Here is a 26,749-nt window from a genome sequence, read left to right as displayed (position 1 = left end):
GAGACCCCGTATTTACCATGGCTCACCTTTACCTAGGCTCCATCCAGGGAATGAAGATTTGGTTTCAGTGCCCCCCACAATTGGACCCTGTCTTTTTATACCACCTTTTCTGCCATGACCCCCTACCTCAATCCCTTCCCTTCCAGACCGGCTGACCCACTCTTCCCAGGCACATAAGGCTATTCTCTGACTCTGCTTACAGTATCTTTCCACCCAAATGCTACCATTTCTCCTCCAGCTAAAGATCTATGCACACTCACATTGACATTCCTTCATTCATTCAATGAATACCCATTGAGGTTTATTATGTGTCAAGCCCTCAGCTAGGCACCAGGGACACAGCCTTGAAAGACAAAGTCCCTGTCCTCATGGAGCCAGATGTGGGAGGAGGGGGAGGGGGGGTGGGAGACAGGCAATAAACATATAAACCATGAGAACTTTAGATGTGAAATATTAAAAAGTAAACCAAGCAGCATAAACTGAAGAAAGGGTGGCTACATTAGAGAGGGTGCTCAGGAAGGCGTCTTGGGGAAATAAGCAATGAAGAGATCCCAGTGTTTGCAAACTCTCTGCAAAGTCCCAGGGACGAGCATTCTGGGTAGAGGGAACAGCAGGTGCAAAAGCCCCGAGGTGGGAATGTGCTTGGCTTGTTCAAAGACCAAAGGCAAGTTGAATGGCTGGAACTGAATGCGCAGGGAGGAGGGTGACAGGAAAGGAAGTCAGATGCAGGTAGGGGATGGTCCATGGAGTCTGCAGGCCAAGAGGCCAGTATGGGCTCAGTCTAACTAGAAGGGAAAGCCCAGGAAGAGTTGTATGCTGGGAAGGTCATAATAATCTACGTTTAAAATGAACACTATGGCTGCGGGGGCGGGGGGGGGGAGGTAGCAGTGGGGAGAGTGGCAGCAAGACTGACCTCCCTCCTCCCTCCTGGAGGAACCTGTCCTAAATGAAGGCGACACTCAGTGGGTGCTTAGCATGTGCCAGCCCTGTGCAGCCCCACCTCTCGCCTGGGTGACACGAGGCTGGGACATACATCACTGCGCTTCAGACTCTGGCACTGAGGGTCGTGCGGAGGAATGGGTTAATACACAGAACATCTCAGAGGGGTGCCATCTCATATAGGCGCTCAATAATTGCTCATCGTCATTATCCTTATTTCTCCTCTGTGATGAGCCTCTCTCTGAATGCCTCCATGTAGCCACCATTTATTTGGACCCATCAGGAACTCCCGTGGCAGATTCTCTGGTTACTGAACTCTGGGGCTATTGAAATCTTCTGGGCAGGTGGTTGGCCTTGGCTCCCAATAGACTGGGAACCCCTTTTAATATTAACTATAACCTGAAAACTCGCTTAGTGCCAAGCACAGAGCTCTCTGCTCATGGCGTCTGTCAGGTGAAGGATGGAGATAGAGGGTGGAGGTCAGAGGAGGGAGGAGAAGGAAAGGGAGGAAGGGAGACCTCTGCACTGAGTCTGGGCTGCCTGGCAGGGGCGGGATGTGTGCCTCTGGGCATAGAGCTCATAGTTCTCACAGGAGAGGACCCGGCTGGCCCACAACAGCCCCCTCCTCCCTGGCTCCACCAAGAAGACTGCCCAGAGGTCTTGGGGACCAGGGAGACCAGGCCCAGGGGACGGTGAGGACATCTGGGAAAACATGAGCGGTGACAAAGGAGAGGGAGAGAGGCAGTGGAGCACTGTTCCTCCCTCGAGGACAGTCCCCTCTGGGGAGGTGGGAGGATGGGTATGGAACTCATGGCTAACACAAGGCACTAAACATGAAACAGGTGACGTAGAAATGAGGTTGGAAACCCAAGGAGGAGTGGCCCCTGCGCCCGCCAGTCTCAGTGACAGCCCCGATGAGTGTCTGCGGGGGCAGGGAGTGAGAGGACCCTGGGCCAGCCCCTGCCTCTGAGTCCTCGCCATTCCTCTGCATTTCTGCCTGCTGAGGCTCTGCCCAGCACCCATCAAGACCTGCCTTAAATCACCTCCTGCGTGCGATCTGCCCCTGAGGGTTTTCATCCGACTGCCTGTCTGGGCACTGAGCCACCCACACACACGCTGGCTCCTTAATCCTTAGGAAAGAGCAATGAGGATCCTGACTCCAGCATGCCCAGGGGCACACATGGAAATCTGGGGTCTGCAGTACCTGGGCCCCTCCTGGAGGGTGTGACTTTCTCACGCGCCCACCCCCATCCCTCTCGGTTTGCCCCAAATTACTAGCCGTGTCTAGCTTGGGTGGTCATGGTTGGCTCAAGTGTCTGGTCCTCCTAGTCTAATGAAAGTCCTGGCAGGCCATGGCCACTGGACCTGCTGAGCATCCCCATTCCAGTGGGTGCTCAGGAAACACTGTGGAGCACTCAGTGGGTGCTCACACCCCCCGGGGTTTTCAGTGTAGGGTGTGCAAGGAGGCAGCCAATCAGTGATTCTCATCATTGATGTGTCTATCTCTCTCCCTCTACTTTCCTCTCTGAAATCAATAAAAATATATTTAAAAAAAAAAAAAGAGACTACCTTTCTAGTGCAGGTTCCTCTGCCCCAGTGCATGTTGGGACCTCTGAAAAGCCTGCTCCAAATTCCCACGCTCAGGACCATCCCAGACAGGGTGAATGGGAATCTCAGGAACCCACCCCTCAGGCTCGGCTGTCTGCCCTCCCTGCTCTCCTGCCAAAAAGATGTGCTCCACAGAAGAGCCCCAGGGCGTTCCCCAGCAGGTCCTTTGGGGAGTAAGGTGGGTTCTGCAGGGGCAGAAACCAGCCCCTGGCCCACAGCTGCTGACAGCTGGCTACAACGCTCCAGGCAGGTCCAGCCTCCTCTCCTGCCCCGAGACTTAGGTTTCTGACCCATGACGGTGTGTGCACACGCATGTGTGCGTGTATGTGTGTACAGCTCACATGCACACGTGAGTATAACCATTCCCCACACTCTTCTCATCCAGAAACGCCTCCATTTCCCTGACCCAGTTTCTAGGTGAGTCTCAGGTTGTGCTGCAGCTGCAGGGCCAGGTCACAGGTGGGCATCAGGGAGCACGTGGGCTGGGGCAGAGGCCAGAGCTGGCCGTCGGGGTTTGTTTCACCCCCACTTCCTGAGAGGAAAGGAGTAAGGGCCTGCCTCCCTCCACCCCTCACACACGCTGAAGGGAAGGTCAGGAAATGAACCAGGATACACGGCTTTTGGAAGCAAGGGTCCCAGTAAAGAGAACCTGATTCACGTGAGGTGGGGCAAAGGGGTGTGGAGCACTGGCCACGAGTCAGAAGGCCTGGGTTCTTATTCCAGCTTTGCCCTAACTTGCAGTGTGACCTTGGAATGTCACCTACTTCAGTTTGCTCATCTGCAAAGTGGGGAGAATAATGTTAGCCAATACACATAGTGCTGTCTAGGTTCCAGGCACTATTCTAAGCTTTTTTTTCTTAACTAGAGGCCCGATACATGAAATTCGTGCATGGGTAAGGTCCCTAGGCCTGGCCAGTGATGGGGGCCAATCTGTGGGGTGACCGGTGGGGCGATTGGGGGGGCCCTGCTGGCACCCGCCTTGGCCAGCCTGGCACTGCCTGTTTGCCGGCCCCGCCCCCCGTCACCGCAGCTGGTTGCCTCCCTCTGCAGAGGTGACTGGCAGGGTGATGGGGGGCGGGGGGCAGCACCGGCCCACTCACCGGCCAGCCCTGCCCCCGCATCACCCCACCACCACAGGTCACCTCCCTCTGCAGGGTGACTGGCGGGGCAACTGGGGAGACCCTGCTGGCACCTGCCTTGGCTGGCCTGGGGCCTGTGGGCTGGGGGCAGCTCCTGTGTTGAGCATCTGCCCCCTGGTGGTCAGTGCATGTCATTCCACTGGTAGTTCTGCCATTCGGTCGATTTGCATATTAGGCTTTTATTATATAGGATATATTTTTATTGATCTCAGAAAGGATGGGAGAGGGAGAGATAGAAACATCAATGATGAGAGAGAATCACTGATCAGCTGCCTCCTGCATGCCCCCTACTGGGGATTGAGCCTGCAACCCGGGCATGTGCCCTGACCGGAATCGAAAGTGGGACCCTTCAGTCCACAGGCTGAGGCTCTATCCACTGAGCCAAACCGGCCAGGGCTATTCTAAGCTTTTAACACTAAGTTTCCACACACCAGCCCTGTGTGGTTGATATTTTCATCATCCACTTCATGGATGAGGAAGCCCGAGCACAGAGAGGTTAAGCCACTTGCCAAGGGCCCGTAGGTGACAGGTGGTAGAGTCAGGCTTTGAACCCCAGCAGTCTGCTCCTTGCTCTTAACCACACACTATACTACCTCCTGCTGAACCGCACAGGCTTGTGGCGCTGGGGATTCATTAAAGGACTTTGTTGAAGGTGTGTATCAGTGGTTCTCACAGTGTGGTCCTCAGACCAGCAGTATCAACATCCCCTGAAAGCTGGTGAGAAATGCACATTCCCAGGCCCTGCCCCAGACCTGCTGAGTCAGAAACTCTGGGGAGGGGCCAGCAATCTGTCGTAGCAAGCCTTCCCAAGGACTCAAATGCATGCTAAAGTCTGAGGACCCCTGCTGTACACCATCCACCCACAAAATGTTCTCACTCAAGTTCACACCTTTGTGTGTATAAGCTGAACTTGCTGAAATCAGATGACTGTTCCCAGCAGCCCCAATCTGGGATCTCCAAAGGGGTTTACTGAGCCATTCTGCCTTGAGCCGGCCCCTTCTCACACCCCCTTCTCCACCCTCCACAAAGGAACACAATTTTGGAGCCACAATGTAAGAAGAGCCAATGTCCTTTCATCAATAAGAGCACATGCACCATACAGGCTGTCCTTTGCTCTTCACTCGATTCCAGCCTCCAAGGTGGTCTGTGACCCCATGTACACACACACACACACACACACACACACACACACACACACACAGAAGGTATATGCACAAATAGGGCATCACCCCATGAAGACACATCACCACACACCCTCACACAGGAACACACACTGCAGGAGGTAGCCCTGCAGGGGGCGGGGCGCTAACTCCCTGCTTCACTGACGGGTCCTGCAGGGCCTGGTCTCCTCTCCGGGTTGTGGCAAAGGCAGGGTGACAGTGACAGTGACGCGCAGGCTCTTCAGAGGCGTTACCTTCTGAACAGCCTACTCCTCCCACCCTCGGGAGGAAAATTACGATTTTCTCAGGGAGGAGGTGTGTTCTTTTTTGTATGTATGTTTTTTTATATTTTGTGCTTTTTCCTCTCTGCTCGTTCGGCACACGGCACTAATTTATGACTATTTTCCCGAGTCCACTGAAGTAAGAGGGTAATGGCTTTCAGCCGTTTGCTTTCTCTCACCTGTCATTCACCACCGCTACCTGACAGGACTGCAGACAATGTTCCAATCACAAGGGCTAGTTTTTTTTTTTTTTTTTTTTTTTTTTTTTTGTCCCAGGGAAGCAAAGAATTCATAGTGGCCGTGGGGAGAGTTATTTCATTCCTGGACAGAACAGCGTCGGTAAACAGCTGTAAAAATTCATAACCGGCAGGGCTGCTTCTGGCCGAAGGTGGGAATATCACCTGCCCACGGGCCCCCGGCTCTGAGCTGGCCCAGCTAGAGTCCAGAGAGCTGGGTGGCACTCAATGACTCAGGGCCTCAGCATCTATTACCCCATCGACTCCAGCCTCTCGACCTTGAGTAGGTCATGCTGCCTCTTTGTACCGTAAGCTGCTACCTAGAGAGAATATTCTTTGCCATCAGGGCCAGGGGGAAATGGCCAGGCATGAAAAACAGTGGTTCCCATGGGGCTGCTTTTGCCCAGCTGAATGACTATGGGCAGGCTGCTGGGTTGCTCACTGGAAAACTGAGCGATCATGGAAATATTCTCTGTGCTGTCCAACACGGCAGCCCCTCCACAGAGGTGGCTACTGAGCACTTGAAATGTGGCCAGTATGGATAAGAAAGGGAGTTTTCTATTTTTTATCTAATTGTAATTAATGCACTTTTAAATAGCCACATGTGGCTCATGGCTATTGTTTTGGACAATGCAGCATTATACTTTTCCACCCACTTGGAGGGTCTCATCTGAAAAGAATAGAAATATGATTATAATGTCCTCACCCAGGACAGTTATGAGGATTGAATGAGGTGATGCAGGTAGTCTTGGCACCTAGTTGGCCCTCCATCAATGACCGCTCTTATTAGCTCTATGAGACACAGTTAGAAGGACAAGAGGGAAGGTGATTTGAATCCAGGAGCGTTGAAAGACACTTTAACTTATATTCCCGTCATTAGTTTTCATTTTAACTGGCCAGTGAAGGGCACGTAGGACATTAGATCAAGGCCAACAATCAACTGTCCATAAGTGGTCCTGTTGAACTGCAATCTCATCGCCCTCCTACTCTACTCTTGCACCCTCCTCCCCCACTCCCATTCCTCATGCTCTTGGCATCCCCCAGAACTATAAATGCTCTGGCACAGTGGGGCTGAGCGGAATTGCTTCTGGATAAGACAAGTCCTCATCACAGATAACTGGTGGGTCTCTGGAGCCAGAGCATCTAGGAGACATAGTAGGATGAGCAGGGACTCACTGACAGGCTGCCCTGGATTTCAGTTCTGCCTCCCCTCTATACCACTTCGGGGATTGTGGGCAAGTTAACTATTCTCGCTGAGCCTCTTTCCTTATTTGATACACATAGACATAAATACCTACCTGGTGGTTTGTCATAAAGATTTGGTGTAATAATGTGTACAAAGTGCCTGGCACCTCACATGTGCTTGATAAATAGAAGCCACGATTACTACTGCCATCACTATTATTCGGAAGCAGCAGAACACACTGCTTAAGAGGCTAGTTGCTGATGCTAACCACCCCAGTTCAAATCCCAGCTCCACCCCTACTCACCAGCTGCATGACCTTGGGCAAGTAACTGCAATTATTGCCTCAGTTTCCCCACCTATAAAGTAGGAATGATAATAAGAGCACCTTCCTCAGGGAATTGTTACAGGATTAAAAGAGTTTATAGTAGCTACTGACACAGAGTACGTACAACATATGTTGGTTAAATTAAAATATGTTAATGAGGCCTCCAAGATACGGTGGTGGGTGGATATGTCTACAAATGCCTCATAAAGAAGTGGCAACGTAAGAAACCCCAGAGGTCTGGGTTTTGAATCTGTTGAGGGCAGGACACTGCTCTGGCCAAAGAAAGGGGCCAGAAAATGAGGAACACAGAAGAAAAACTTCAGGCAAAACAGAGTAGTTCTAACATGAAACACCTTTGATCTCAAGAGTCCTAGCTCTTGGACACCCTGGGGACTTTACACCCACTGATGCTTGGTCATAAGAGAATCAACGTCCTGATTTATGAACAAGGAAACTATGGCAGGAGAGCTGGCCGGTAAGAGCCAGAGAGAGGGGGCTGAGAAAGGGATCCTTTTGAGGATGAGGAATGAGTGGGGAGGAAGGGTGGGAGACCCCTGTCTTCATTCCTCATTATTCTTTTAATGGTAGAGGACTGGGCGGAAAATAACTGGAAAAGCAAAGGCAATACTTGTTGCCAACGGGGTAAGGGCAGGCTGGGAAGAACCAGCCTTGATGGTGTGCCAGGCTCCGTGCTGGGCATATGTCACATGTCAGATGCCACAGCCCATATGTCATCTCACCAGATGAGGGTCCCAGGCTGAAGCAGGGACAGCCCTGTGGTTCAGGTCTAGGCCCCAAGTCTAATGTCAGAACGCGGCCTCCTTACTGCTGCTTCTCAAATAGACTCACATATTTATACTTTCAAAACTAAAAGCCAGTGCCACTTTTCTCGTGGACATGTTTCTAGTCAATGAAATAGATAATCCACCAAGTTATAAAAACATGTGTTTCTCTCCCCACCCCTTGCCCCCATGACACTTGATGAAGCTATTTTCATTTTATACTTTTCATAGTGAAAGTATGAAGTGTTTTATTTGCCTTGTACAGGATCAAGAGAGAGTTGGAAAATAGATTTGAGAAGGGAAGGGGGAGACAGTTTGTTCTGAGCGATGTCCCACTGCCTTCAGGATGGTTGCCTTACTACAACACACGACATTGTTTTCATTTTAGATGGAGGGAAATGCAGCTGCTAAACATCTTAATTCTCCTAAATTGGCCAACAGGCACAAGAAGAGGTTGTTCACCCCGGGATCCAAAGCTCTCGAGATCAGAGGTCCAGCCTAGAGGGGCAGGTACCGCCGGGCACTCCCCATGAGTGTCTTCTAGTTTCCTGTGTCCCAAGAATGAGGCAGGGCCTGAGCCAGACTCGGGGGGGACATTGGGCTGCCAACATCTGAACAGATTTTTGCTTTTAGAAAGCACCTGTGCAGGCAGGGGCAGGTGAGGCTTCCCAGGTGGAGCAGGAAATACCATTCTTGCCACTGAGCATCCGTTGGGGTCCACATTCCTGCCACTGAGCACCTGTGCTCACCACATGCACTATTTCACCCCAAAATCACAACAGCTCTGCAAATACATGGGATCAGACCCATTTTACAGATGAGAAAACTGGGGCTCCCAGAGGTGAAGGACCTGGTGGAGGCTTCAGCATGGTGGGGGCAAGGCCAGAGCTGGGAGTGCTCGGCCAAGAGCTGCTGGCAGATGGCCTGCCACTGTAAAGACAGTGGATTCACTGGCTTCAGAAGTCACACTCTCCCCCTCCTCCTCCCTGCCGCCTTCCCCTCCCCTTATTCCCTGCTCAGGCCCTAAAACACCTACCCCTCCACCAGACCCACATCTCCTTGGGCAGGACTCCCTGGAAGCAGGGGTGGGGGTGCCCGAGGAGGGAAGCAGCTCCCTTCTCCACAATTGATTGTAAACTGCTCCAGAGCTTTTAATGAAGGCCGTCAGGAGTCATTGTGTCCACTGCTGCACAGCCACTCTGTAATCACAAAAGGTGGGGCCGGGGGCAAGACATGCTGGGCACCGGGCACCTGGGCACCTAGGCCTCCAGCTCTCCTGTGCCTCCGGTGCTCCTCAGGCTTCCTCTTAATTCACACACGTGTTCCCCGAGGATGAGCCCCAGCAGAGGTGTAGAGAGCACAGGAGATGTCTCAGGCAGAGGGCCTGCAAGATGGCCAGGCAGGTCCAGGGAACCCAGCCCAATGCCCACAGGGCAGACACCCCCAGGGCTGAGAACTGAGCAGGCCTGGATGAGGGAGGACACACGCAGGCACAGGAGCCAATTCTGGATGCCAGGAAACAGCATGGCGAGGGCAGCGGTCTGAAAGTGGAGTCCCCAGGCCAGCGGCAGCAGCCCCTAAGAGCTCAGTGGAAATGCAAGTTCTCAGGCCCCAGGCAGACCTACTGACTCAGGAACTCGGGGATGTGGGTGGCCATCTGCGTTGTGACCAGCTCTCCAGGGCTTCTGCACTGCGGGCAGGAGGGAAGAACACACTGGGAGAGGCCAGCCATCCTCGGTTTATAACGTGGGGAAACAGGCCTGAGGAACTGGGGCCATTTACTCACGGGCACACATGGGCATGGAACCAGGCATGCCTTGGGGTCAGACGGTCGGGCTCAAACCTTGGCACTCACATTGACTGGGACCTTGGATTGTGGACCGGTCACTGACTCCCTCATCTATACGGCGGGGCCAGTGGTAGCCCTTATGGGTTATCGTAAGGATCCGCTGAGCGGGAACTGGCACAGGGTTTGTACGTTGCTTTCATCACAAGTCACTGCCAGCCTCCGAGTCCCACGACATGACGGACGCAGAGAAGAGTGAGAATGGAGGAGGAGACATGGGTGTGTTTAAAATGACGGAATGTGCCCTAGCCAGTTTGGCTCAGTGAATAGAGCATCAGCCTGCAGACTGAAGGGTCCCAGATTTCGGTCAAGCGCACATGCCTGGGTTGTGGGCTTGTGCCGATCAATGATTCTCTCTCATCATTGATGTTTCTATCTCTCTCTCTCTCCCTATCCCTTCCTCTCTGAAATCAATAAAAATATATTTTAAAATAAAATATAATAAAATGACGGAACGCTGGTGCCAGCACCGGACTACCCACTCCCCGGGGCACCGACTACCAGTTATCACTCTGGACTCCTGCTGCGGGAAGTCCCTGCGCCCAGCTCTCCTGGCCCCAAGCTGTCCCTCATGGGCAGTTTGCCTCCCTGTCATTTCCCCTCTGGATGCCTTTCCCTCAGTACGACTTTTGTGACCTAAGGTTGTCACAGCCCATGGCTAAACGTGTTCTTGGGCTGGGACGGACAGCTAAGCCATGACACACAGCATGCATGTCACCTGTGTTACACCATGACACACAGCATGCATGTCATCTGTGTTACACCATGACACACAGCATGCGTGTCACCTGTGTTACACTCCCCCTGCCAGGCTCCACAGGGGACCCTGAGGAAGGTAGGCCCTTGGTGCTCACTGTCAGTCTACTGCACACCCTAGGCGACCCCACTTAACAAGGCTTTGAGACACACTCCCTGCCCTCCAAGAGTTTACAACTTGGTCTGTTGCCTGGCCCACCCTGGATGGCCCCTGGAAGGCCATGGAGCTGCAGGAGGGCCCGATGAGGACGAACAGCCGAGGAACGGGAGTTAAGCTGAGCTGCCAGGGCCCCACAAGGGGCTCTGTTCCCTGACTTAATGCTTTTGTGTGTCATCATCAGGCAAGGCTGGTTCCACGAGAGCAACACCCCCATGGTGTACAGAGTCCCTGAACCACAGACCCACTCTGGCCTGCCGAGGAGCCTGGCAGCCTGCTGAGGCCGTGTCCCTAGCGATGGGGCTGGGCTGCCCCTGCTGAGGCCGTGTCCCTAGCGATGGGGCTGGGCTGCCCCTGCAGAGGCCGTGTCCCTAGCGATGGGGCTGGGCTGCCCCTGCAGAGGCCGTGTCCCTAGCGATGGGGCTGGGCTGCCCCTTCAGAGGCCGTGTCCCTAGCGATGGGGCTGGGCTGCCCCTGCAGAGGCCGTGTCCCTAGCGATGGGGCTGGACTGCCCCTGCTGAGGCCGTGTCCCTAGCGATGGGGCTGGACTGCCCCTGCTGAGGCCGTGTCCATAGCGATGGGGCTGGGCTGCCCCTGCTGAGGCCGTGTCCCTAGCGATGGGGCTGGGCTGCCCCTGGGGGTAACAGGCTGCCAGAGGTCAATGAGATTTGTCCACAGGCTCTGGCCCACTCACGTCCCTGCTTCCTGGACTGTCCGAGGCAGCCTGGAGCCAGAGTCCAGCACAAGGACCCAGCAGGTGAGCACCGCTGCCCTTACCCCGTGCCTGGGGCAGCGCGGGATGAACAAGTTGGGGAGGGACAATGACCTTCATTGCAATGAGGCCAGAAGCCGCTCTGGACACCCAGATGGGGTGAGCGAGGTGCACCCAGACAGCTCGCCCAGGAATGCGGGAGACAGACACCGCCTCCCTGCCTGTCAGGGCTGAGTTATCCACAACATAGGGTTTCTCTGGAGAGCTCATAAAGCAGCTGATGCGGTGAAGCAGGTTCAACACTCAATAATCCCTCCATCTCACTCCAGCCGGACGCCGGCATATTCATCTTGAATTATCCTCTTCAAAGGCCAAATCAATCCTAGGAAGTTCTAGGGCTCCCCCCACCCAGAGTCTTGCTGCCCAGAGAGCCCGGGGAAAGGAGGGCCCACGGGCAGGCCCTGACACCTGAGTGTGGGGGCAGCTAAGGCACGGGCAAGGGGGCAGAGGGACCAGAGTTCGGAGGTCTTGTCCCCACCATCCATTGTAGTATTAAGGCAGAATAAGCATCAGAAGAGAGGCCAGAGATGGTGGGTGAAGACCCCATCCCAGCCCTGGGGCTGGAAGGTTCTCTGTCCGCCTCCTCTGATCTACGCGCCTACAAACAGAGTAGAGTGTTGGCCACGGAGGAAGAAAGGCCCGGGCTTGAACCCAGCCCTGCACGGTAATGACTGCGAGCCCTCTGGCAGGAGGCAACTTCTCTAAGCCTTGGTTTTCTCATCAGTAAATGGGCTTAGTACCCACCTCCTTCATGGGGGGCCGTGAGGATGAGAGGAGCAACACGAGCACGCCTTAGTGCTGTGCCTGGCCCAGGAGGGAGAACGTGAGCAAAGTCTGTCCTGAGTCCGAGGGCTGGCTACAGGAGCCGGGGCCTCCAGAGTAGAGACGAGCGGATGAGGGGCAGGCCTCTGTCTTCAGACCCAGGGACAGGCTGACTGCTGGGCACTCTAGGGAGACCAGATGAATGGGGAGCAGCAGCAGGAGGTGGATGGCCGGTTACTAGGCAAGTGGAGAGAGTGAGAGAGTAACCTAGTTGCTTGCTCTTGGGCTTGCTGGGCCTTTTCCAGTGAGCAGCTGTGAAAGAGGCGGGGGCCTTGGCCAGCTGAGCTGTGGCACTCACTGCCTGGTGAGATAGGAGCTGCCCACCCAGCGCCTGCACCACTTGTTGGCAGACAGCTGTGCCAGTGGATTCCTGGTCAGGCTGGAAGGTGGACCTGGGGCCACTCAGTCTCTTGCAGCTGAAGAGGGAAAATGCCCCTTGGAGGAGTAATGCATAAAACATACCAAGTGTCCATGTGTTGGGCACAGTGGGCTTTGGTCACTTAGGGCAGGGGTGGGGAACATCCGGCCCACGGGCTGTATAAGGCCCGAGAAATCTTTTGGTCTGGCCCTGCCAAGGCATTAGGGGCGAGTTAATTAAATGTTCGACCAAATATAGCAGGCTAATTTTTAAGTTGATAATTCTGTATGTCCCGATAATTATGTCATAAATATCCAAATGGCCCTTGGCAGAAGAAAGGTTTCCCACCCCTGACTTAGGGCATCATTCCTGTCCCAAACTGCTCCTGGAAAGTATAGTCAATGATAACATAATAGTTAACTTCTATTAGTGCCAAGCACAGTTCTATATGCCCCAAATTAACTAACTTATATAATAACCACAGGCCCAATGCACGAAATTCATGCAAGGGGCTCGGCCCTCGCAGCCTCAGCCGGCCCTCACAGCCCCTTGTAGCCCCAGCTTCATCCGGAAGGTCGTCCAGATGGTCATCCAGAAGGATATCCAGACGGTTGTTCTGCTGTTCAGTCTAATTAGCATATTAACTCTTTATTATATAGGATACTATGAGTATTGTGAGTCTCACCACAATACTATGATTATACACAGTGTGATCATTATGCCCATCTTCCAAATCAGTAAACTGAGGCAGAGAGAGGATAAGTAGCTGGTGATACAGTCCACACCTGCTGAAAATGCAATGGAGGGCTTCTCAGAAGAGGAAGCACTTAAAGACAAATGGGTCTATTAAAATGTCTGCCATTTGCATAGCAATTTAGTTTTCAAAGCTCTTTCATAAAGCTCGCTGTGAAGTCAGCTGAACAAGTACGATCATCCCCATTTCCAGGGGAAGCAAAGGAGGCTCAGAGAGGCCCAGGGACTTGCTGGTGGTTACACAGCTCGTAAGTAGTAGAGCTGGGATTAAACCCAGACCTTGTGCTCCCTCTCCCAGTGTTTGATGTACTCTGCACAGACGGGGGACCTTCAAGGCGATCCTTGCACCAATGGACAACTTTCCTGGGTGTCCAAATCCTTTCTTGGTCAAGTGCTGACAGAAAGATTTGACCTCCTATTCTGGGCTAAACTGTAGTCGGTCAGGCTCACAGGTCCCCTGAGCCATGTAAAGAACCATTGGGGCAGGAGAGTGATGACAAGTTCAAAGTTGGTTCTGCCTGCCATCCTCTCCCCAGCCAGCTGGAGGGTTTTCAGCTCTTGTAAATTACACCTTCGGCTGGTTCCCAGTTGGCTGCAAGCTCAGCACATCCTCACCTATGGACACGGCTGAGCCAGGTTCATCTGTCACCCCCCTAAAGAAGGTGCCTGCTGCCTGGCCACAGCTCAGCTGGCCAAGGCCCCCGCCTCTTTCACAGCTGCTCACTGGAAAAGGCCCAGCAAGCCCAAGAGCAAGCAACTGGGTTACTCTCTCACTCTCCTCTATTCCCTCCCCCACCCCACCCCCACATTCATTGTTCAGCAGGAATCCCAACTCTGTACGTCATCAAGGACTAGCATCTTCTGAGTGACGCAGGGAAGCGAGGCCCGGCAGGGAAATCCACCTGCCCACGCTCACACAGCTATGTGGGAACAGAGCCAGGCCTGGGACCCAGGCACCTGGCCCAGCCCGGGGTCTCTGCTCCCAGGGCAAGCTGTGCTGGACACTCTCCCAGCCTGGGAGCAGCTGCCCCTGGATCCAGCACCTCTCCAGTGTGGCCCTTGGTCACTGAGGCCCTTTCCTGGGTGACAAGTTGAGGAAAGACCCACACAATCCTGTGAAGCAGCACAGTGGGGTAGTAAGTTTGTGGATGCTGGAGTTCAAACTCTTGGAATTCAAATCCTGACTGAGCTGTGGAAGCTTGGGCAGCTTGCTATCTGTCTCTAAACCTGTAACATGGGGCTTAGAACAGAACAGACACCCCAGCACTGCTGCTAAGGATTCAACAAGATCCTGCAGGCCATCTAACTAGTAAAACACAAGTACTGAGTAGTTGCTGTCATTATTTTTATTTTTAAGCACAACAACCTATTCCTGCCATCCAAAACACAACACAAATCGTCTGCTCCACTACCGGTCACTTCTGAAATGCTTCTCCTGTGGCTTCAGCCCGTTAAAGCCCGGGCACTCAACGCCGCCTCTACAACGAAACCTCCTCCTTCCCCTGCCCAGCACAAACTCCTTCCTCCGTGCTCTGTAGCCCATGCTCCCACTTGCCTGGGGTTCTCCACACCAAAATGGGGCTCCTTGAAAGCAATGACCTACATACAGAATCCCCAAGATGTGGTTATGGGCACAGGGTTTGGGGGCAGGTGGCACCAGATTCAAGTCCAATTTCCATCCTATCCAAGATGTGTGACCCCGTGCAAGTTATCCTTTCGGAGCTTCTGCGTCCTCAGCGCATAATGGAGGTTAGGAGGCCCGTTTTCTCGGTTTGCTCTTAGGATTCAATGAAGCCATGTGTAGGAGGAGCTTAGCTAGACACAGAGTAGGTGCATGATGAAAAACAGGTGCCGTTTTCCCAGTGATCTCTCATGTATGCATCCCTACCCCACTCCCCAGCACGGCCTGGCACAGGTGTGAAGTGTCTAACACATTAACAGTCTGCCTGCACAACAGGTGGCGCATCATCGTTATCATTAGTGTTATTATGGCTGCATCCAAAACACCCACCCGACCCCCACCCCTGTGTTGAGGGCCAGTCCACAGCTGGGGCTGTACATGGGCCCAGGCAGGAGCCTCTTGAGAGTGGCTACAGCCCATAAGATCCCTCAGAGGGCCAGAGGGCGCTAATCTGTCCTGTCTCCCTCTTGGAGGGTCAGTGCTGCCCTGGAGGAAGGCAGAGGGGGCAAGGCTGCGGAAGCATCCAGGCCCTTCCAGGGGTCCTAAGAGTCATCACCCCACCTCCCAGAAGGAAGAGTAAAGTCCCTGCTCTGTGATGGTGATAAGAACCTAGGGCCACGCCCCTGGGTCCCAGCATCGGATCATCTGGACAGATACTGGGTCACCTCCTTCCTCTAAAACCATGCCCCCTCCAGCCTGACTGTCCCCCAGGGAGCCTCTGGGCTAACCTTACTTCCCCTTCTTAAGCACTCTACCCCAAGATTGTAAAAGCTGAGAGGCACCTGGAGGCCTTTCTTCTAACTATGTCCTAAACTCTCACCCCATCAACCCAAGATCCCCTTCTTCCCCAGGTCCCAAGGCAGCATGAGCCTGCACGGGCAGAGCCCCTTTGAATCCCTTCTGTAGCTGGTGTGTGAATTCAGGGCAGGCTTCAGTCTGGAATCCAACAGTAATTCGCTGGGGCCCTTGGGCAAGCTCCCCCTCTTGGGCCTCAGTTTCTCCATCTGTAAAGTGGGAGTGTTTGACTAAGACAGTGGTCATCAAATTGTCTTACAGGAGGCTGCAGGGGTACATCATAGGCTCTATGAAGAGCCTTGGGGATGCGGGGGGTCAAAGTGAGGTGTGAAATATTAGAGCCCCCCTGTCTCCCACTGACCTTAGCTTCAACGAAAGATAATAATTTCTCCTTTGCACTTATTATTTCTAACATACTCTATTTTTTGTATTATTATTAGCTCTTGGGCTATTGTCTCTGTACAGGCGGTTGGCAGAAAAGACCAAGCCATGCTCAGAGCACACACCCAGCTAATGCTGGGATTTACTGGACTCCTCACATCCACATCCCCCTAGCCCTACAATTCCTTGCTGAGGAACTCCTCTGGGGTACCAGGGGCCCCTGTCCCCTGTGTCAGTCCTAAGGAACTCTCTGGTTACAAGGAAAATCACTCTCAGCCTCCATCCTCTCCTGAGAGATGCTTTCTTCCCTTTAAAGATACAATGGGAGAAAGGCACAGGGAGGGAGGGACTGCCCCTTCCAAGACACTAGGTACCGAGACCTCCCATTCTCCCCCTCACCCATCCCTTCCATGTCTTCTCCAGAATCCCATGCCCAGACATCTCGCCATCCCCAAGTGTTTGCTGCCCACACAGCCTGCCACTCTCGCCAGCCTCCCACTCTGTGCTCCATGGGGGCTGCCCCTGCAGGGAGCTGTCCACATGCCCGCAGGGGCACAGCTCCTCCATCTGCTGAGACCGCCGACGCGGGGTCAGCCCACTGAAAATTGCTCTCCCTGGGTCCAGACGAAACAGCTGGGCATTGATGGGGTTTGCAGAGAAATTAATCAGTGCTGACTGGCAGCAGTGCCAGGCGCTACCTGGGCCCGATCCATCCTAATGAATCCCAGCTCCCGCCTTAATGGCTCCTGACAAGACTAATTCAGTCGTGTAGGTGATTAGCGTGGGCACTACCACCTGAATTGTGGCTCAAGACGCTTTGGGGGTGCTGGAGGGTCTGCCTGGGGAAGCTGGCGCCGTGGGCACCAATCTCAGGGGCACAGAGGGACAGGGAAACAAGGGCAGGAGGATCGGCAAGACATTCACCCTCCACATCCTCTCATTCCTGCCTTCATCCTGCTACTCATCTGACCAGCATCTGTTGAGCCCCTCTGTACCCGGTACTGTGCTTGGCACAGAGGGCACACAGGCTCAGCCTGCTCAGCTGTGAAGTGGAGATGAGGACACCTCTGAGAGTCACCGTGAGGCCCATGGGAAGCCATGCATTGAAAATGCTTCACCGAGGCCCCGGCAGGAGGCTGGCAGTCAATAAACACTGGCTAATATTATCGCTCACAATCCTAGGTTGTATATAAATGTGAAAATTATAATTAATTGTAATGTCGATATTAATAAAAGTAATAAGTGAACATGAACAGCCAAGGGGGAGGTACACACAGATAGCAAGCGAGAACTCGCTAAGAGCTTTCAGAGACGAACACAAAGCAGACAGGGGATGGGGAGGCTGCGGGCCTCACAGAGCAGCTGGCATCTGAGCTCTGCCCTGAAAGAAGAGTAGGAATTCACAGGCACGCCTGGCCCGGGAACAGCACGGCAAGGGGCAGTGGTGAGGCAGCATGAGGTACTAGGATGCTGCGTGGGTCACCAGGGCCAGAAAGCAGGGCGCCTCTGGGGAGTGGCGGGTGCCAGGGAGACATCTGGCCGGAGCTATGTAGAATTGAGGTAGGAGGAGTGACCTCAGTGGCCAGCCCCGAGGGACGCCACCCCTCCAGGACCTAAGGCATGAGAATTGGTGGCAGCTGAGGTAGAAGTCCTCGGTCCCTCTCAGGGCTCCTCGGTCAGGTGGTGCCTCCAAGCCGGACTTCATGCTGCTGCTGTGTCCCTCCCTGGCTCGGTGCCCCGAGGGTCTCCAGCAAATGCCACACGCAACTCCGCAGGCAGCTGGGGTGATAAAAACATGACCCTGGCACTTCCAACATCTGTGCTGTTTGGGGGACAAGTTCTCTGGGTCCCACCCTCTGGGCAGCCATCCTTGCTGTCACCAACACTTCACTCCTGACGCCCTTGGGAGGGGAGTGCCTGGCCTGAGACTCCAGGAGGGATGGTGAGCAGGCATGGAGCCATCCCCAGCCCTTGCTCAAAGATCCCCCCCACATGCTCACAAACTCCAGACTCCATTCCTGTCCCCAAGGCACCCAAACCCCAGATGCAAGCCGGGCACGGGGCTGAGCCCTGGGGACACAGATATGGCCCTGGCCACCTGGAAGCATTCACAGAGCAACAGGGAGACAGATGAGCAACAGAGTCACAACGGCACCCCAGCTGGGACTAAGAGAGAGGGAAGGAAGCCAAGGAAGCCACACTTGAACCCGCCTGGAGAGCCTCCGAGGTGGTGGCCTTTGACCTGACTGCCCAGCACAGGCTCATCCACCATGTTCCAGTGGCAGGAGCGGCACCTGCAAAGGCTGAGAGGTCAGAACCCACCTCTCCTGCCCAAGGAACTGCAAGGAAACCAGCATGGCTGGAGGGGAGCGCTCCAAGGGGGAGGGCAGTGGGGAGGTGTGAGAGCAGCAGGGCCAGGACTGCAAACAGCCTTCATGCCATTTAGGAACGCTGGCTTTTGTTCCAAGAGGTATGGGGGGACGTGAGCCAACCTGATGACAGGCTCTGTCCCAGGCTGCAAAGAACCACTCGCTCACTCAGCTGCTATGGTGAGAACAGGCTGCCACAGGGAGACCACGGAGACCATTAGGGAGCTGCCTGGGTGACCCAAGCTTGGACCCTGGGGGTAGCTGCGGAAAGGGTGGGAAGTGAGAAGGTTCTGGAAATATTTTGAAGCTAGAGCCTCAGGACATCCAGATGAACTGGAGGAGAGGTGAGGGGGAAAGGGAAAAGTCAGGGATGACCCCAAGCTTCTGGCCTGAGCAACTGGAAGGACAGAGGTGCAGCTAACTGAGATGGGACAGGCTGCAGGGGCGGCAGGTGCTTTGGGGGGAGGATCAGGATTCAGCTTTAGACACGCTGAGGTGGAGAGCCCTTAGACATCCGGGTGGAAATGGTGAGCAGAGGTGGGTACACGAGTCTGGAATCTCCTCTGCGAGGAGGCCCAGGCAGAAGGCAGCCATCCCAGCATCGTCAGCATATAAACCGTACCTAACACTCTGAGACTAGAGATCACATGAGTGAGAACACGAAGAATAGATACAGGAGCTGGGCCTGGGACTGCCAATGCAAAGAAATCCAGGAGATGTGGAGCCTGCAGCCAAGGAGACTGAGAAGGAACAGCCAGAGAGATGACATCCTGGAGTAGACAAAGATCATCTCTGACAGGTCACAAGGCCCAAGAACTAGCCACTGCATTAGCCACAGGGGTCACTGGTGATCTTGACATGAGTGATACTGGTGGCGTGTCTGGAGTGGAACCCGGAGGCAACCTGGAGGCAGCACCTTTGCAGCACCTGTCTTTCACCCTAAAGGTGCCATGTGGCCATTCACTGCTGACAGCAGGGCCAAGGTGTAGGCAATGCCAACAAGCCGGACCAGACACCGAGTCCTTGATCTGCCCTTGCTCTGCCCCACCCAGGCCAGGCTCTGCTGCCAACGACTGATGTGCAGGTTTGGAGCAAGACGCCCAGGGACAAGGGGGCCCTGAGCATTAACAGCCCAGGGTGGTGGGAGGACAGAGCTACTTAATGACTTCATTTTGCTGCTGTCTCCTCTGGCTGGGAGATGGTCTTCAGAAAGAACATCACGCAGAGGGAATTGGAACCTGAGATAGGTGAGGAGATAGTAACAGAACAAGCAGCCTCCGCAAGGGTTTCAGATGGCCGCACTGTGCCCTCCCATTCCGTTCCTGGGCTCAGGGCCACAGCCCGCTGTCAGGATGGACGTCCTGTTCTTTAACTCGGAGAGCAGTCACAGAAACTACATACTGACGCAGCTGAACTCTACTCCAATTCGTAAAAGGAATCTTAAAAATGAACTAATTACAACACTGAGGACACTGCCTTGAGCACTCAGTAAACATCATTATAATAATACTAGAGGCCCGGTGTACAACATTCGTGCACTGGGACAGGGCGGGGTGGGGCGGGGGTTGCCTCAGCCCAGCCTGCACCCTATCGCAGTCCGGGACCCCTCAGGGCCAGCAGTCGGACATCCCGCCTCTGGGATGGATCCTTAGCGCTGCTGTGGAGGCGGGAGAAGCTCCTGCCACCGCCTCTGAGCTCGCCAGCTCTGAGCCCAGCTTCTGGCTGAGCGGTGCTCCCCCTGTGGGAGTGCACTGACCACCAGGGGGCAGCTCCTGTGTTGAGCGTCTGCTCCCTGGTGGTCAGTGCACGTCATAGCAACTGGTCATTTTGCCGTTTGGTCAATTTGCATATTAGGGTTTTATTATATAGGATATGCTCCACATATATATTGTACATCACATGTTCTGTTGTTATTTTTCTGGAAGGCTTCAGTGGACATTCAATGGGCAGGAGTGCCAGAGAGACAGGTTTCATGTGAGTATCAGGAAGAACTTTTCGTTCTCAGAACTAACCCACAAAAAGGAGCTGCCTTGTAAGATGATGACTCCCCACCACTGGGTGTCCAAGCAGAAAGGGATGATCAGCCCCAGAGCTGGGAGTCTGGCCTGCCCACAGCACTGACCTCCTCCTCCTGTGAGCTGACATTTTCTGACTGGCTTGGGCTATGCCGCTGGCCATTGGTATTGACCACCCCACTGGACCAGCTCATCCATGTGCTTGTCTGTTCCCCCTGCAAGCCCGTGGCTGGCAGGGCAGCCCATCCAGCCATCCCTGGTCACACACAGCCTATCCTTTCCATAACAACAAAATCTTCCAGGTGCAGAAACTTTGGAGTTAACAGTATCGTATGTAAATACAACAACAATCCAGACATGGGGCTACTCCATCCCCATTTTGCAGATTGGAACCCTGAGCTTCCTAAAGCAAAGGGTTAGTGAGAGCCAAATCTCAAAGGCGTGTCTCTAGGCCACCCCGTTCTGCATGGCAGGCAAAGAGCCAGTCTCCTGGACAAGATGTTTCAACCTTCACGCTCACCCTGGCCACTGCTGGTCAGAGGCCTGCACCCTGCCACATCCACGTGAGTCCACATCCACCCTATGAATGGCCCAGGACCATCCGTGTAGGTGACAGCACTCAGTGGAGTTCTCCAGGCCTGTCTCATTTAAGGACTCAGAGACGTTTGGGGCCAGCTGGGACGCCAAGACAAAGACCAATGGGTCCATCGTTTCAATGCCCTCTCACTGGGGAGATGGGAAGGTAGAGGCCCAGAAAGGGGCAGTGCTGTGCCCAAGATCACACAGCAAGGAACAGAAACCAGGCTCATGACTTTCAGGCCAGAGCTGCGCTGCCCTCTGCTGATACAACAAGGAGGGAGGGGGCCAGGAGGATGCTGGGTCAGCTCAGGACCCAGCACCTGCCCAGAGAGATAAGCAGAGCTTTTTTCCAGCACACTGAATCCTCTCTCTCCCCTAGAGCCCCCTAAAGTCATGACTGACCCCCACTGCACCATCGGACACCATGCTGCGACTGCCAAGTGTAGCCTTAATGGGCAGAGTCCTGGGAGTCGCTCCTGGAGGCTGATCGATGCCGGCGTTTGCAGAAGACGATCCAGAGCCAGAGTCAAAGGTACAGATCAGGGTTTGCTGGGGGCTTCTTTGTCGCTGTCAGCGCTGGCCAAACAATGTCCACCCCACCCCACCCCTCACCTTCCCTACACCACAGGCCTCCGAGGACCCCGCCTTCAGGCCTCAGCAGGGCAATGTGGAGTCACAGATGAGGTGAGAAGCCGGCACGGCTCACCTGAGAGGGGCCTTCACTTCCTCTGGCCAGCAGCTCTGGTCGGTTAGTGGCTGGCCACACCTCTGCCTCAGTGGCCCACCTGTCCCAAGTATACTGTATTCTCTCCACAGCAAAGGGCTCTCCAGGAGGATGAAGTTTAAAAAAAGACATTCAAAAAATCAGCCACAGGAAATAGTGTGTGAAGGAATGAGAAGGGACTCTTTCAGAACTCTGCTCAACTGTCACCGCCTCCCAAACACCTCTTCTGCAGCCTCCCACCTCTGCCCTACCCGAGACATGACCCCTCCTCCTTCAATCACACACTGACACTTAACCAGATACTCTATTGCCCATGATTTCTTTAGCCCTCTCTGGGTCCATGGCACCCACGATCCACACCAGAGGGGAGGAAACAGCTCAACAAGGTCTCCGAGAGGCTGGCAGGAACCTTCTCCAGCCCCCAGAAGATGGGCAAAGCCTCTGGAAGAACATTCCAGAGAGGCAAGCAACCAGTTTCCTAGGTAGCCCTTCAAACACCCAGATCCCCAAACCCGAGTCCCCAAATTCAGCCTCGCAGTGCTGATCCATGGGGGCTGCTAGTCACCAAAGGAGTGACCACAGAGCGCCCCCCGCCCCAGTCCCTAGAAATAAACCATTATTGGGCCATGGGGATCATCCCCACAGCAATCGGAAACACACCTGCTGTGCCCAGCACCCACCTGCAGAAAAGCTCCGTCAGGGAGAGGGGAAGGAAAGGCCTCTTCAGGGGCTGTGCGCATGCCCCCACAGACACAGGCCAAGTCTGGGGCCCCCTAAGGCTCCCCACTTCAAGCACCTGCATTTGGTTTTATATAAAAGTGTTTTAAATTACCTATTAGGTAAATATCTTAACACCCCTCCACTCTCCAAGTCACCTGCTTCGTTTCTAAGTACAAATGATGCGCCAAAAGGATGGGCCATGCTGACCCCTTGTATGCAGCTCCTGGCACATAGCCCCACCCTCATAAAAAGCCCTGGATTACAGCCACTTTCCCTGAAATGACACCTATGAGAACGAGAGGACGAAGGAGAGGGTGTTGTGGAGGTGGGCGGGACCTTTCCAGGCACTGTTGTTTGCACAATGCTCACAGCAAAGACTGCCTGCCCGTCAGAACAGCTGCAAGATAGTTCATTCCATTCAACTCCCATTTCCTGAGAGACTTCTGGGTCCCCAGAGCTGAACTGAGGCCATGGGGCTGTGCACGCAGATCTCCAGCTACAGGTGTAGGAACCAGGTCCTTGGGAGGGGGTCCATGAGGACAGACCAGTGTGATGAGGTGACAAGCTGGGGGGAGGGGGGAGGGGGAGGGCGAGGGGCGAATACCAGGATGCTTACCATCACCTCCTAAATAGTTCATTTTTTTCTAATGACAAAAACAGGCATACTCAATGCAGGAAATACAGTAATCCCAGAAAAGTTCAAAAGGCTATAAAACACAGTTTGCAACAGCTTCCATCTTCAAATTTTCACAAGAAAGAGGAAATAACCATTTTGTAGGAGAAAACTTATGCAGAAGCGAAAGTCAAGCAACTTGGGCTCAGTACGATAGCCTCTCTGGTACTTAGAATCCCCCTCCGTGGGAATGGGCCACCATGGGAAGTGCTGAGTGCCCTAGGCAGAAGCCGTGTGAACGCCCATCAGGGATGCCATGGAAGAGGTTCCAAGAGTGGGTGGAAGATGGTCTCAGTCTCTAAGATCACCTTCACTTGTGGGAAAGGAGCCCACCTCATGCCACCCAGATGCCCACCAGCCCCGTGTCAACTCACCCACAGGCGTGTCCTCGCTGATCAGCAGGTACGTCTCAAAGAAGTGGTTGATAAAGAAGGGCAGCCGGTTCACCTGGCCTGGAAGTCAGAGGACAAGAGCGTCAGTCAAGTACCCGTCTGCCAGCTTCATGCATTCTCTAAGGGGACACAGAGGGGCTGGGCTGCAGTGGGTACTGCATCTGTCCACTGCCATGGCCGCCTTCCTCAGGGCAAATGGACCCTCAGCGAGGCCACCAGCTGTGGGTGGCTATTGAGCCCTGGTCCACAGTGAGCTGTGCTGCAGTGTAAAATACACACAGGATTTCAAAGACTTTGTAAGAAAAGTGAGTGTAAAATACCTCATTCATCTTCCATATTGATTACATGTTGAACTGATAACATTATGGATATATTGGGTTAAGATATATTATTAAAACGAATTTCACCTATTTCTTTTCTAATGCAGCTCCTAGAAAATGTTAAATCACACACATAACTCGCATTGCATTTCTAATGGGCAGCCCGGCTCCAGATGGGATGTGAGCTGGCAAGGACAAGGGCAGTCTGCTTTGCTGACTGCCACAACCCTGGTGCCCAGAAAAGGGCTTGGCATCCAGAAGACCCTCTGTAAATGATGACAACAATAACAATAGTAGTAGTAATGATGATGATGATGATGGCTGCCATCTATGGACCCCATCTCTGTACCAGTCACTTACATCGTCTCCATCAATCCTTGTGGTATGGTGGGTGCCATCAGAGCCCCATTTTTATGTTGTGGAAATGAGGCTTAGAGGGGATACGTATGAACTAACCCAGAGTCATGCAGTTAGTAAGCGGCAGCCCGCATGGGAACCCTGGGCAGTTAAGCCTGTATGAGTCTGTGACACCTCCGCGTGGGGCTGGTGCAGGAAGGGGTCAGGGTGGTACCTGCATGTGCTGAGGACTCTCACATCCATAGAGAGCCCCAATCCACAAGTCCCCCCACAGAAACTCCCTGAGGCAGGCTTCCCCTGTCCCAAGCCCCTTCTCATGGCCTTCCACAGGTGGCACCATAAGGAATATATTTGGTGTCTGTCCCAGTTTCTGGCACAGATTCCCCAAACCCTTGGAAGTTCCGGAGTGACAGGAATGTCTTTTGTTAGTCATAAGGCAGTCCTTTAACCACAGCTGAGTTTATGCCATTGAGGTGACTTGGGGTGGAGCCTCTGGGTAGCCCCAAGATGGGGCTGGTCACCAGCAAGACTGGCTTCTTGGGGCTGGTCACCAGCAAGACTGGCTGGCCACGAGCATGTGCCAAGGTGGCGGCGCCTGGAGGGGGCACGGAGCTCCGAACCTCGCCCTGTGCATCTCTTCCACCTGGGGCTCCTGAGCTGCGCCCTTTATAGTAAACCAGGAAATGGGAATGGGGTGTTTCTCTGAGGTCTGTGCGTTGTCCTGGATAACTGAACCCAAGGAAGGGTCATGGGAACCTCCGATTTAGAGCCAGTTGGTCAAAAGTACGGGGGCCTGGGACTTGCGACAGGCCCCTGAGAGGGGCCTAAACCTTAAATCTGTGGAAGGATGTCAGGTAGTTGGTGTCAAAATTAAATGTTTAGACCCTTGGTGGGTGTGCAGAGAACTGGGTGTTGGTGTTGGAAAACAGCCAGAAGGAGACAGGTGAGGGCACTTCCCTTGGCCTCTGCCGACCAGGGAGCCCAGGGGCCCACGCTGTGCAGCACCTGCATAGCAGCTCCTGGATGCCCAGGCACCCTGGATGTAGGCAGGGGTGCAGCCCTTTCTCCCTCACCTCTCCCTCAGAGCTTGGGCCCGGCTCAAGAACTCTGAGGCCAACTCACAGAAGGCTGGAGTCAAGGGGGCCCTCCCCCTCCTGCCTCCCTGAGCCTCTGTCCCATGCCTCAGTTTACACACGTGTAAAAGAGTGATAATAATAGGACTTACATCATGGCTGTCCTGAGGATTAAATGAGATTACATACATAAAGCGCTTAGTGTCATGCCCCAGCACACAGCAAGCACTCGATAAATGGTAGCTATTATTAATATTGGTATTAATAATAGGGCCGCCTGCTCAGCCAGGGGGAATGCTTTTGATCCCTGCTGGGGGCCTTGGACTGAGCAAAGGTAGAAAGCTCAGGGGTGCCCAGGGAATTCAGGGGCAAGCTTGGGCTGGTGGAGGAGGGGAGTCAACGAGGAAAAAATCGCCTGCAGCAGCATCGTTCGTTTTTAAATTTGATCTTACAGGACCTGCCGATAATCAGCCGCTGAGAGCTCTGCACGGGCAGCTGGGCAGAGCGCAGGGGACATGCATCGCCTGCCACATACCAAGCAGGGCCCGTGTTCTTGGAGTAGGCCGGCCACCCTCGGAGGCCCGGCGGGTGGCCCTGAGCTGCCAGCGTGGCACCTGGGGACTGGGAGGGGGCTCTTAGGGGTGGGGTGGGGAAAGGGGCGTGCTGACAGGTCACTTGTTCTTAAAGACCATTTTTAAGGCACGAAGACTGTGTCCTCCAGAGGCAAAACCACTGCCTCGGGAGCTTTGAGGCCTCTGGGAAGTGGGAATGTGAGTGGCCATGCATGCTGATGTCAGGTTAGGAGCACGCAGCCCCAGTGCCTGGAGACTGCCTCCGTGACCCAGCGATGCAGCGATGCTCACTGGCCTGGCCAGCAAGGTGGGCAAGGAGGCCTGTTCAGGCCTTTGCTCTGGCCTTCCCTACAGGCCCACAGGTGCAGAATAAGAAGTGCCTGGGAGCACACAGGCCAGAGGAGAGAAGGGTAAGAAGGCTACAGGCTAATAAGGGAGGTTGACATCTAGGGGGCATCTGTCCCTGAGCCTGACCCACCTCTGACCACCAGGGATGGGAGAATAAATCAGCTGGGCTGTGGGGTCAGCTGGGAACAAAGGAGAGGCCCTGGGGTGTAGTCTGGGGGACAAGGCGAGTGCTCAGGGTTGGGGGCAGGTGTCAAAAGGGCACAGTGAGAAGATGGTGCCCTTCGGTCCCTAAGGTCAGCCACGCCCATGCAGAAGGAACACTGGCTGCTTCAGGTGGGGACCAGGACGAGGGGCTGTGCCCACGATGCCAGGCAGGCTAGACCACAGGCTGGCTGGTTTTGCCACAGAATTGTTGGGTGGCCCCAGGCAATTTACTTCACTTCTGCTTTCTGAGTCCCATTTCGCTCCCCTTAGGAAAAGATACAGCTGAGAACCTCTCGCTTACTTAGCACAGAATATGTGCCAGGCATCCCTCTAAGTGCTGGATATGCATGTTAACTCCTCTGATCATTTTACAACCGAGGAGCAAAGTCCTACTGCCCTTCCTGTTTCACAGAGAAGCTAAGAAGT

At 54.1% G+C, this 26,749-nt stretch overlaps 1 protein-coding gene across 1 annotated transcript in view; it reads right to left on the bottom strand.

Annotated features, from left to right (window-relative positions):
- LOC308257819 (cadherin-23-like) overlaps positions 1-26,749 on the bottom strand; it is a gene marked incomplete at its 3' end in the record, with an annotated part of 323,284 nt that overhangs the window by 254,534 nt on the left and 42,001 nt on the right. The window contains exon 3 of the mRNA XM_080687874.1: positions 23,432-23,509. Within this exon, the coding sequence (XP_080544000.1) occupies positions 23,432-23,509 (78 nt within the window). The remainder of the gene's footprint in view (positions 1-23,431; positions 23,510-26,749) is intronic.

The sequence above is a fragment of the Plecotus auritus genome (genome assembly GCF_963455305.1).
Source record: "Plecotus auritus genome assembly, chromosome: 9".
Classification (NCBI taxonomy): domain Eukaryota; kingdom Metazoa; phylum Chordata; class Mammalia; order Chiroptera; family Vespertilionidae; genus Plecotus; species Plecotus auritus.
Note: the sequence above shows the minus strand (reverse complement) of the source record. Positions and strands in the feature narration are given on the sequence as shown.